General features: G+C 32.4%; 1 protein-coding gene across 1 annotated transcript; it reads left to right on the plus strand.

The window, feature by feature from the left end:
• The first annotated feature begins 1604 nt into the window (after positions 1–1604).
• Positions 1605–10862, plus strand: LOC131852630 (transcription initiation factor IIB). The gene is made up of 5 exons (XM_059203325.1): positions 1605–1691; positions 1903–2013; positions 2828–3128; positions 4222–4578; positions 9958–10862. Exons 1-5 carry the CDS (start codon positions 1675–1677, stop codon positions 10117–10119), a joined length of 948 nt encoding a protein of 315 aa, XP_059059308.1. The 5' UTR covers positions 1605–1674; the 3' UTR covers positions 10120–10862.
• The last annotated feature ends 3109 nt before the right edge of the window (positions 10863–13971 follow it).

Here is a 13971-nt window from a genome sequence, read left to right on the forward strand (position 1 = left end):
ATCATGGGGATCACGTTACTTAGCCCGTCGTGAAGAATCACCCAAATTTATCGCGGTGGTTTCCAGATGGAAACGCGTGGAGGTCAACCTGATATGATTGCTGCACTTATTTACACTGATGTCAATAGGGTTATTAGTTCATATTAGTAATGATACCCTTCATCATAGATATAATTGATAGTTATGTAACACCCATACGGCCAATAGATTATGCAGTGGTCTCGTACAGGCCAAGGCTGTGTACATTGACCCCCTATACAATCCATACTAATGTTATAAAGACGACAGTGTGTCTATCTGTCTGTTTCAACCTGATATAGAACATTGCTAGCAATGAAATTAACTCAAATTAATCCCCATTCTAACAATCCCCTTCCCTAAGACGTTATTTTTTCAGTGATCTAACAACCAAGTCGTACAAAATAGAGTACCTACATATATGACATGTTACTCACGGACCTGGCAGCAGTCGTACTACAGAAAAAATAGTACCTATTGAGTCCAATTGTCTTTTCAAACCATTCATGGGTAAATTTCAATGGGTCCCCCATTGAAATATACACACAAAATTTCCAAATAAAATTATAAATTACCTAGGTGACAAACATACGAAAGAATTATATTTATATAAAGAAACAAATAAAACATTAAAAGTTACGTTAATATCGTAAAAAACTCAGCAATTAATCATATAGAAGAAAGACGTCAAGGATATTAATATGTGCTTTGTAATAAATTAAGGGACATGAATGAAACGTTGCGATAGTATTGCAATATTTGTAAATATGCGGTCGGTCATCAATCGATGTAATTTGTAATTGGGCCTTTAGTTGACCCAGTGACCCGGATTGTATGCATTACAAGAAATGTAACTTGACATTTATTCGTTTATACTTTTGTATATGTCGCTTTGCTAATACACAATATATATTCTATGTTTGATACGATGATTGTACGAATAGATAACGCATAAATTAAGTCAAATCGTACATAATAAAGTACGAGAGCGTTTAAAAAAGTATGTAGTAAACATGTCATACAGTGCCATCTAGTAACAAAGTTCTGCAAAGTCGGTACTTCAAAGCAAGTCTATTTGGGTCTATTGGGGAGTATACCAGAGTGCTTGCTTCCAGTGCCATAGATGGCAGTTTAGGTAAACTAAGATAGATGGCATAATCTACATATTCGGTATAGAATACACAAGTTTATACAACTCTCTATAGGCACAGATAACATAATATTACATACTATAGGCAAATTTAGTAGGTAGTTATAGTAAGTAGGTTATTATTAGGTATACTTATTCTTACATATTTGAATTTAACACCATTTAGCAGATTTTAACAAGAGCAATTTTCTTATCTATATTGTTATAGAAAATTTTTTTCATTAACAGATGGCGCTATAAACACTTATGTCCTGTAATTGTAAAATTTATCCGAATTAATGTGGAAATTAATATTGATAAAATAAACTAGGAGAAATAATAGATTTTTATTTCAATGTTTTACTGATAGAAACAAAACTATAAAGTGGAAATTATCATCCAAGTACATCATTTACCAGACGAACTCAAATGTAAACCATAAACAAAAACACAATGCTTGGAAGCCAAATCTGTAAATCTTGAAGTATAAAGAAAATAAATTTGTTCGTCTATACACATTGACAATCATGGCGAGCACGTCGAGGTCTGTTTTCTAATTTATTTTTATTGAAATTGTCACTTTTAATATGATATAATTTCTGTATTTTGTCACTAAAGTAATATTAATAAGCATAATGGTTATAAGTAAGTTATCGGTGGTGATGAAACGTGCAAAAGTGCGCTGTAGTGGATCGTAATATTTTTTACTTGTTGATTTTAAGTTACTGAGTCCATGTATTTTCTTATGGTTTTAGAAGTGAAGCAAATAAGGTTGTATGCTATGCTCACCCTGATGCACCGCTCATCGAAGATTACAGGGCTGGTGACATGATATGTTCGGAATGCGGTCTCGTCGTTGGAGATAGGTAAGTCTAATATTTTGAAACACTTGCGAAATCATTTTGTCACGATTCATTTACATTAATTTGTAATTAGAATATAATTTCGTAAAAATAAAACTCATTCAGCTAATTTCCCCTCTTGGAAGTGGCAATTATATACTGAGATAATCATAAAATAATTGGCAGGAAGGATATGAATGAGTAGGTTCTCTGGTTATTTGTAAAAAGTTTCAATGCCATTCCATCTGTGGCCAGTAAGGCCAAGTGACACTACACCATAAACACCATTGTCTATTGTGTAGTTTTCGAAAGGAGAATCATTAAATTTGATGCACACATATTACACCTTTCAAACCAAATCAATCATGTGACTATTAATTACATTTGTAGAAATGTTTAAAATAAAACATGGTAGTTAATTAGTTTCGCTGGCTTTCTCTGTAAATAGCGATTAATACATAAGTGTTCAAAGTTTATTCCATGTTTATTGATTGCGCCATAATTGATAAATTCAATATTTTAGCATTTACCATACTAAACAACAAAATTCAAATCAGAAGGAATAGTGAAGTTAATGAGTTCACTTATTATTGCTCTCATGTTCTTTGTTTTTGTATGTTTTAATCTACAAGTGTCCCACTCTTGATTTCTTATTATTTTTACCAACACAGCCTTTTACCAGTCTTTTTACAAAAATGACAAACTTTTGGTCAAGATGGTGGCAGACAGTCTGAAAGGACTGTACCAGCCAAAACACTATGATCACATGGTCACATTAGTCATTACATGAATAATTTAATAATTGAACACCTACTACACATTTTCTTACTTATTGCAGAGTTATAGATGTCGGATCAGAATGGCGTACATTTAGCAATGAGAAATCAGGAGTTGATCCCTCCCGTGTTGGTGGTCCAGAAAACCCCTTACTGTCTGGTGGCGACTTGTCCACAATCATCGGACCAGGCCGAGGAGATGCATCATTTGACAGTTTTGGTGTATCTAAATATCAGAACCGGAGGAATATCAGTAGTACAGACAGAGCCCTCATAAATGCATTCAGAGAAATAAACACAATGGCAGATCGAATCAATTTACCAAAGACCATTGTTGATAGAGCTAACAACTTGTTCAAACAGGTAGGCACTAATAGTTTTTATTATCTAGAGATTGATAAGAGTTCTTGTTTATCTCAGGAATTGAAGTATTTTAATGATATTGTAATATTAATATTCTAATGTAATATTATTTCTTTATTTGAGGTAAACTTTGCATATAGATCAAGCTGTTTCTCTCTCTTTCTAATATCAGAATACATCTAGAATTATTATTGCACAATAGAGAAATTTGTATGTGAAATCATAAGTTTAAATATTGCAATTTATTTTAATATAAAAAAACTAGAAAGTCTATGAAAACTCTACCAGCTTCGGATATCTTGTTAATAGAATATATTACTTGAAAGAATAAGTTTAATATCTAATAATAATTGCATGAGTAGACATTAGACACAAATAATGTAACTAGCCGATGACCCATATGATGGAAACTGGAAACTGCAGCCTATGTCATAATCAGGTGTACTAAAACATTGCTTTAAATGACTCATAATTAATACATATTTGATTAAGTGTAATTAGTGACACATTGTTGTACGAAGACATTCTTATTATTATTTATATAAAACAATTGTCTTATTGTTATTTATATTATCAATTTTCTTATTATTTATATTAACATTTCACCACACTGAGAATTAATTCAAATATTTTTATAGACATTATTATTAATAGACGAGCTGTACACGCGACTTCGTCCGTGTGGAATATAAATTTATTTTTCTAAAATAAAAGTAGTCTAAGTTAATCCTTATTACATCAGGTACCTGCCAAAAAAAAAAAGAACAAACAGACAGACAGACAGACAAAAGTTGTAAAAAATGTTATTTTGGTGTATGTACTGTATTTATATTCATGTGCATGTAGTAAAAAATGGTTATTTCAATATTACAAACAGACACTCCAATTGTATTTATATGTATAGATAATGAAGTAGTTTTATAATTCTTTTAGTTACATACACTAGATATACAAATTTCAAGACCAAATGAGAAAAAAACAGTGATTTCACGACATGCATGCAGTGATATCATATTTGGACCAACAAAGGTCTGCATCCACTGGTTATGAGACGCTGGATCATAGACTAATGTTTACAATTTTAAAACTTCAGGTACATGATGGCAAGAATTTGAAAGGACGAGCCAATGACGCCATTGCATCTGCCTGTCTTTACATCGCTTGTCGCCAAGAAGGCGTACCACGTACCTTCAAAGAGATATGCGCAGTCAGCAAAATAAGCAAAAAGGAAATTGGACGATGTTTCAAACTTATCCTAAAAGCTTTGGAAACTTCTGTGGATCTTATCACAACTGCAGATTTCATGTCTCGGTTCTGTTCGAATCTTAGTCTTCCGAACTCGGTACAGAGGGCAGCAACGCACATCGCGAGGAAAGCTGGGGAGCTGGACATAGTGTCTGGCCGCAGTCCGATTTCGGTCGCCGCCGCTGCCATTTATATGGCTTCACAAGTAAATATTTTGTTTTCTTTATATAAATATATAAGCCTACTAATATAGTAAGGTAGACTTTATATATGTATTGTCTATGTGGTGTAGGTGTACATATGTCTCATCTATTTTATCATCATCTACTTCTAAGATATTCCTATTAAAACAATTATATAATACTATCTGTGCCCACGGTTTCACCCGCATTAAATTTAAATAAAAAATATAGCCTTTGTGCTATTCTGATGTATAAGCTATACTGTAAAGTTTCATAAAAATCCATTCAGAAGTTTTTGCGTAAAAACTAACTTACAAACTTTCGCGTTTATACTATTACTAGCTGTACCCGCGACTTCGTCCGCGTAAAATAGTGAACTTGACTAAATAATGAAAAAATTATTTAATGATCTAACCCAATAAAAGCCTAATGAAAAAGTTTCATCATTTCATCTACAAAAATGATACTTCCATACATAACTAACATACATAACTCTTTCAACTCCTTATAACTTCTTTTCTTAATATATATTTAATAAATAGGCTAAAAATTAAACTTCAAGCTTCTAGCTTTAAAAACGACAATATTGTATGTAAACATTTGACTCTCTTTTAAATTCCTTACAACCAAATTTTCTTTATTTATATTTAATCAACAGCCTAAAAATCAGTTTCAGGCTTTGAAAATGACGATATATCTATACAACCTTGCACCTTTCAATCCCCTTACAACCCTTTTCCACATTAAAAAATACCCTATATCCATTCTCAGGGTCTTCTAGATTATATGTTCTAAATTTCATTTAAATCGGTTCAGTAGTTTTGGCGTGCTCGCTTACACGCCAAAACTACTGAATCGAGAGTTATAATATTAGTGAGGTGTTTAATAAATAAATCCAAAAAAGCCAATGAAAACAGTTTCATCATTCTAGCTTAAAAAGTCATGAATTTACATAAAAATTTTGATCCCCTATTTTATTGTACCCCCTTAAGGGTAAAATTATTACAAACTATGAATCATCATCTCATCATCTTATATTTTAGGTTGGTCAATCATCACCAACCTAAAATATAAGTTTCAAGCTTCTAGCTTTAAAAATGACGATTCTTACGTACAACCGTGTTTTTTTAACGTCAGGAAAAAATCTTCATAGAGGCCCACCGGCTTAGGGGCCAAATGGGGACTGCCGGATTCATATCGGCCAAAAACCTGACGACTATTCCTCCTCGAACATGTCGCCGTAGCCATAGGATCGCATATGCATTCTCCAAGACTACCACGGTTCCCATTGAAGGGACCTTTCATCTAGGCGTGCAGGGAATGGTCTCTGCACGCCACCGTAATGCCTCCCTTGTGAGCTTCGGATCGCCCTAACAATCCTCCACCCTAGTGTCAAATATGGATTCGATGGCCACGCTGATAGACTCAGGTGTCAGGTGTCAGGCCTTGGCAAGCGACACAATTTTGTGCTACCGACTCCATGGTCCGACTTGCGGTTAGCCGCAGCGCAGTACCAGCAACGTGGCGATGGCGCGACACATCTCGCGGTCTTGTGGCCGCCCTGACCACAGCGATAGCACCTATCGCTGCAGTCTTCCCCTGCAGTGCACCGTTGGCCTACGTGCCCCGTGAGCAAGCACCTTACCTTAATCCGACCCGCCGGGATTAGGGTTTAGGCTGCTGCAACCGGGCATCGCACCCAGTTTGAGCCCACGCCGGAGGGAGTGCACCGGACCTCGCCCGCCTGTATGCTTGTATCCGCGCATCCTCCCACTCGCGGCAACGACGTTCTCAGATGTTACCGAGTCGTCCAGGTCACATAGTCTCAGTTCAGCTGATTTCTCCGGCCTGGTGACCCGGACTTTTTCTACTGGCAAGATCACTAACCTTGCAGCTAGTGAGTTCGCTTTGTCGCCGGTATCGGCGCCTGGCACTTCTAGGATGCGACATCCAGTCACACCCAGCCGGAACCGTAGGTCGGACAACCTCGTATGCATGGCATGTACTCTTTCAACCCCTTATAACCCTTCTATCGCATCCAAAAGTATCCTATGTGCTTTCTCAAGATCTAGACTAATTGTGTACCAAATTTCACTTAAATCTGTTCAGTAGTTTTGGCGTGTAAGTGAGACTGACAGACAGACAGAATTACTTTTACAGTTATAATATTAGTAAGGTATTTAATAAACTAACTAAATTCAATAAAAAAGTTTCATAGATCTGGCTCCAATAATAGCGAATTTACCTAAAATCTTTCGTCCCCTATTTTACTTTACCCCCTTAAGGGTAATTTTATACAAATTTTGAATGTCATATTCATTTATATTTAATCAACAGCTTCAAAAATAGGTTTCAAGCTCCTGGCTTCCAAAAAGACGAATTTACATAAAAACTTTCATCCCCTATATTATTTAACCTCTTAAGGCTAACATTTTTATAAACTTTGATGGCCTATTTATTTATATTTAATCAACAGCCTCAAAAATAAGTTTCAAGCTTCTAGCTTCAAAAATGACGAATTTACATTAAAACTTTCATCCCCTATTTTATTTTACCCCCTTAAGGGTAAAATTTTTACAAAATTTCATGGCTTATTTATTTATAGTCAATCAACAGCCTCAAAAATCAGTTTCTAGCTTCAAAAATGACAAATTTACATAAAAACTTTCATCCCCTATTTTATTTTACCCCTTAAGGGTAAGATTTTATACAAACTTAGTATGTTATATTTATTTATATTTAATCAACAGCCTCAGAAATAAGTTTCAAGCTTCTACCTTCAAAAATGACGATTCTTCCATACAATCTTTCATCCCCAATTTCAACCTCTTACAACCCTTTTTCGCATTAAAAAGTAGCCTATGTCCTTTCTCAGGGTCTAGACTATCTGTGTACCAAATTTCATGTAAATCGGTTCAGTAGTTTTGGCGTGAAAGCGAGACAGACAGACAGACAGACAGAGTTACTTTCGCATTTACATAAAAAAAATATCCCCTAATTTATTTAACCCCCTTAAGGGTAAAATTTTTAAAAACTTTGTATGTCATATTTATTTATATTTAATTAGCAGCCTCAAAAATAAGTTTCAAGCTTCTACCTTCAAAAATGACGATTCTTCCATACAATCTTTCATCCCCAATTTCAACCTCTTACAACCCTTTTTTCGCATTAAAAAGTAGCCTATGTCCTTTCTCAGGGTCTAGACTATCTGTGTACCAAATTTCATGTAAATCGGTTCAGTAGTTTTGGCGTGAAAGCGAGATAGACAGACAGACAGACAGAGTTACTTTCGCATTTATAATATTAGTAAGGATCAACAGCCTCAAAAATAAGTTTCAAGCTTCTAGCTTCAAAAATGACGATTTTACATAAAAACTTGCATCCCCTATTTTATTTTACCCCCTTAAGGGTATTTTTTTTACAAACAATGAATGTCATATGTATTTATATTTAATCAACAGTCTCAACAATAAGATTCAAACTTCTAGCTTCAAAAATGACGTGTTTACATAAAAACTTGCATCCCCTATTTTATTTTACCCCCCTTAAGGGTAATTTTTTTTACAAACAATGAATGTCATATGTATTTATATTTAATCAGCAGTCTCAACAATAAGATTCAAACTTCTAGCTTCAAAAATGACGTGTTTACATAAAAACTTGTATCCCCTATTTTATTTAACCCCCTTAAGGGTAATTTTTTTACAAACAACGAATGTCATATGTATTTATTTATATTTAATCAACAGTCTCAACAATAAGTTTAAGCTTCTAGCTTCAAAAATGACGAATTTACATAAAAACTTGCATCCCCTATTTTATTTTACCCACTTAAGGGTAATTTTTTACAAACATTGAAAGTCATTTTTATTTATATTTAATCAACAGTATCAAAAATAAGTTTCAAGCTTCTAGCTTCAAATATGACGATTCTTCCATACAATCTTTCATCCCCCCTTTTAACCCCTTACAACCCTTTTTTCGCATTAAAAAGTAGCCTATGTCCGTTCTCAGGGTCTAGACTATCTGTATACCAAATTTCATTCAAATCGGTTCAGTAGTTTTGGCGTGAAAGCGAGACAGACAGACAGAGTTACTTTCACATTTATAATATTAGTTTTTGTCGCAGCACAAAAATATATTTTTATCGTTTCCGTACAAATCATAATTTTACAGTATTAATCTACAAACCAACATTTTGTTTCTTACAATCAGCTAAATAATTTAAATAGTTCCATAATATATGGCACAATGAAAAGGTCATTTATTTTATAAAAAAGACAGTTAGTTTTTATTTTAGTGAAAAATAAGAAAATTCTATTTTGATACAACAACCATATATTTATTAATACCTATACTTTATTAATTTTGTGTTAATGCTTTTTAAATAAACACCCACACATTATTTCTGTATAACCTACAAAAATGGGTAAATAATTTAATTTCGGATAGTGCCACACCACAACATTCTTTAAAAAATGTAAATAATAAAATTTGAAGAAATTGTGATTGTTATTAAGTTTTTTTTTTTTTAAGTTTGTCAGAACAGGGAAACAACATTTGACATTTATTATTATTTAACATTGGACATTGACTTTAATTTTTGTAATTTATATTGTAAAACTTTAAGTTGGGCTAAACTGGGCTTGTATCCAGAGCCGTAAAACAAATTAATAAAAAAAATCGCCAAATTTGTCTCGCAATCGGCCAATTTCAGGTTTAAAGAAAAAACACATACACACGATATACGATTTTATCATAAAAAAGTGTCAAAAACAATATTTTCACTAAACGTCAACGTCATGTTTCCGGCAAGATCTTTCGTTTTACATTATGTTATCTGTGGTTTTATTCTCTGTGATGGATACCTTATTGGCGCAAACGCACGCGACGTGTTGATTGGTTGTTAGCTAGTGAAATGAAAAGATGGCGAATGGCGCAAACGCACGCGATGTGTTGATTGGTTGTTAGCTAGTGAAATGAAAAGATGACGAATAAGGATTCAACCGCATAAAGATAACCTTGTATTTCCATTTTGTACCCCTTACAACCCTTTTTACGCATTAAAAAGTAGCCTATGTCCTTCCTCTGCGTCTAGACTATCTGCGTACTAAATTTCATTTAAATCGGTTCAGTAGTTTTGGCGTGAAAGCGAGACAGACAGACAGACAGACAGACAGACAGACAGACAGACAGACAGACAGACAGAGTTACTTTCGCATTTATAATATTAGTAAGGATTATTAAGATGTATATAAGAATTTTTATAGCATTAAGGACATACGATGGTGCACTATAATATTTTTTAGAATACATTAATATATACCATGAATAAAAATCAATAAAATAACCTTTTTTAGTTTGTTATAAATAAAAATAATTTTAAAATTATAAATTTCTAGGCATCAGACGATAAACGCAGTCAAAAAGAGATCGGTGACATCGCCGGCGTTGCAGATGTAACCATCCGGCAGTCTTACAAGCTTATGTACCCATTCGCAGCCAAGTTGTTCCCTGAAGACTTCAAGTTTGCTATACCCATCGAGTCTCTACCACAAATGTAAATATGATCTGCAAAAAAGAGCTCACAACTCGGAATTAAAAGGGGTAATTGTCCTATATGTATTATCTGTTAGTTGCTAGGCATTTGTTTATTGTAAGTTATGTAGGTATTAAGATTGTTTTTTTAATGAATAGTAATGAAATGGAGCACCTCCTCGTTAATGGTTTATCCTGGCGTGTACCAGTGTTGACCTAATATGACTTTGGTAGTAATGGGACTTCCAGCGTCCATTACTAACAATTCACTGCTCCTATTTATTAGGGTGCAAATATTAACTTTTTTTAAGTATGTTACCACACGACCGACGGTAGCGGATTCGAGTCCCGCACAATACGATCACTTGTATTCATGAGTATGACTGAGGATTTTTATTATGTATATTATGTAGGTATTTACAAAATAATCTATTTAAGTATTTCTATCAGTAGTTTAGTACATCCTACATTATTATTATTGGTTAAGTGTTTATGGGATGTACTGTTGTATTATTTAATTTCTAAACTCTTATATGTATATATACGGAAAGGTTTTTTACCTATGTATGTACATAAAATAAAGTACCCATATATTTTATATACCTGAGTGTATAAGTGCTATGTATGGCTAAATGACAGATTAAAAGAAACCTTGTATTCCATGTCTTGTATGACATATATAGATTATGACCTAGATAATTTGTTGAACAAAATAGTTGATAGATTTAGTGTAAGAATAACCAAATTTTTTATAAAAGAAGGTGAATTGGATTTTATTAACTAATGTGCAAAAAAAACATTAACCAGATTTTGGAATATAATGTGGAAAAAGACGGCATTTTCAATTTTTTATTATTAAGCATATATACATATACTAAAACAATATATTTGGAAATGGCCTTTAGTTTCTTCAACTTAATGTCGATTTTCTAATGCAATTTTTTAGTTAATACTGTTTATTATTAAGAGTTAGAAATGTTTCTAATTTGTTTGCTAGATATCTAATAACCACACAACAATTGCATGTCTTTAAATATTTAAATAGAGATAAAATGTAAGTTTCGACCAAATAATGTAAAAACTGTTTTTATTGTACTTATAATACACAAGTAAACATTTAAAGAAAAAACACTGTAGTTTGCGTTTCTGTGATTTCCATAAGTATGAGTTAATTAGAATTAGCCACAAATAATATTATATCCCTAAGAAATAGATGCTAGATATTGATTTGGATTTAAAGAGACGCTAATCCCGATTCCTACCACTTTAAATTCAAATATACCTAGAAAAAAGTGGATCTGCTTGTCAAGTATTGCGTTCATCGTGGAGTCGACCATTGACTATGCCTCAGAAATTCATCTGGGATAAAAGTCACGACGATGTGATCGTTACGTTCAACTCATATTTACCTAAATAAAATGAAAAAAAAATAAAGAGATGAATTGAAAATTTCAGCCCAATACATATACCTGTCTCATTCGGTCTCTAGTTGAACGAAAGAGTCACAAAAGTCAGTTTTTCTCACATTATAGAAGGTCAAGTATTAAGTTATTAAAAGGAAATAAAAATCAAAGGTCAGCCAATAAGCTGCTGGGCATCTGATCTCGCTATATAAATGGAGGATATAATATTCTTACCTTTTCAGTTAGATGGATAGATTCATCCTTCTGAATAATCTGTGCTTTATTCTCGTAACTAGTAGGAGCCTCTTTCAATAAACAACATTCATGTTGAGATTTATTACTATGTGTACTACACAAAAAGCTATAACTGCTAATTGTTTTTTTATGGATCATGTCTGGAAATGGAAATTGAGGTGCTATTGCTATATTAATAACGTTTGTATTCGTTTGTATTTTTTATAACACTTGTAATGACGTCATTACAATTGCTTTACATTAAAATTAAAGTGCTAAGTAAAAAGCCTTGTAATCGCTTTTATATGCAAAATAGATTGAAATAAAACTTTTGGCAATTGTAACGGTTGATAAAATTTTTGTTAATAAAATTAATAATTGATAAATATAAAACTGCAACTTTAAAATGGTTTACACCACAGAAAAAGCTTCTTTTGATCTGTGGTTTATACATAAAAAATAAATTTTAATTATACAGTTGATTAAAATTAATAATTAATAAGAGCGTATGTAGAATATTCACTACATTTCATAGCCTTGTAACATTCATGTGACGATTATCTATAAGATGTAACACTTATATTTATCATAAATAACATATTGACTGATAAAAAATCTATATGTATTTCTTTCACATCTGATCTCTGTACTCCACTTCTTAATTCTATCTTACGAATAACGACCTAAAATGACCACTTCTTATCCTAAAAATGATTCATTCATATTGTATACTATGTTGAAATTGCTATCTTTCTTTTTTGGACTACTCTAATACTGTTGGCCGCAGCTGGCCTTTACAGCTTCACCGGACGATAAGAGGCGAGTGCAGATGGCACTCCAAACCCTCGGAAGGACTTATGGAGCAGCTGAAAGCCAACTCCCGCCTGACGGATACGACTTTACTTTGAGGGCACCGCTTTGGGTTCGAACCCTGGCTCGGGCAGTCGTACTTTTTTTTCCGATCCCCGTTTGAATTTTTGGACTGAGGGTCGTTAGGAGGAGAGTGCATTTCTAGTACATCCCCATGTGCGAGATGCCTATTAAACTGATGACTACGAAGTTATTTAAAATTGAAATTGAATGAATTAAATCTATATATCATAATACATAACTATAGGCTATATATTTTAACCCCAGTGCATCCTATTTAATCAATACTTGATTGTCATTATAAATAATAATATGTGTCTAAATGATAGTATAATATTATAGTATAATTATAAATTTATATATATTATCGGGTATATATTTTATAGTTCGCTGGCTGAATATTGATTGTGTGTACATCTGAATAATGAACTTTCAAATGGTGATAAAAATTTTCAAATAGTTTCAGTAATATCTGAGGAGTTAGTATACATACAAACTCACATTCTGTATAATATTAGTGTAGATATATAACGTATATTAAAATATTTGCATGAATATTAGGTTAAGTGAAATGTAAAAAAAAAGCTAAGAATAATTCTTAATAATTACACTTCATGAAGGTATTAGAATTTACAGGAGTTTGTTAGTGTTTTTAGATAATAACATATACTATAAACATAGGTTCTGTTGTAAGTAGTAATGAAAGAAAAAAAAAAATAAGACTACTTAAATAAAAAATGTGTAAAATTAAAATAAAAATATTTATTGTTAATAAAATTATTTCAATTATTCTTTTTTGTTTCACATAAAAGTTTGTTCTAGTATAAAGAATGCCTGCCGTATAAAGTAATGCCTATGTACAATATATATATATATATATATATATATATATATATATATATAAAATCACTAAAAAAGGAAAAGAACTTATTCAAACATTGTATAATATTAGTAATTATAATAATATGTAACTTTATGAGTTGGACAGTTTGAATATGGGTACCACAGTCGGATCTCTTCGTATTAAATATTTCTAAATGTATTTATATTGTAATTGTTCAAAATATAATACGGACAAATAATATGGGTTACAAATTAAAAATTACAGATCAAAAATATTTAGAATCTAGGATTCTATTCGTTGTTATTGAGGACTGATACCATAATCACAGGTAAGAATAATAATTGAGACATACTGCAAAGAATCAATTTGGTATATAATGACAATTATAGATGACTAGGATCTTGTTACCGCAATATTTAATGTTCTGAACGCGTTCCTTATGATAACATTGTCAGCGCTTTACAATGGACTATGATGATTTATCAAATTGAATTAATTTTTCATGGATAATTAAAAATACTCCTATG

This window comes from Achroia grisella, unplaced genomic scaffold, assembly GCF_030625045.1.
Source record: "Achroia grisella isolate CSIRO2021 unplaced genomic scaffold, CSIRO_AGI_Agris_v1 utg856, whole genome shotgun sequence".
NCBI classification, from domain to species: Eukaryota; Metazoa; Arthropoda; class Insecta; order Lepidoptera; family Pyralidae; genus Achroia; species Achroia grisella.

Bases quoted from the DNA above. Each gene is read 5' to 3' on its own strand.
- LOC131852630 (XM_059203325.1), top strand. The intron at 3,129-4,221 runs GTAGGCACTAAT...TTAAAACTTCAG, and splicing joins CTAACAACTTGTTCAAACAG to GTACATGATGGCAAGAATTT. The intron at 4,579-9,957 runs GTAAATATTTTG...ATAAATTTCTAG, and splicing joins CCATTTATATGGCTTCACAA to GCATCAGACGATAAACGCAG.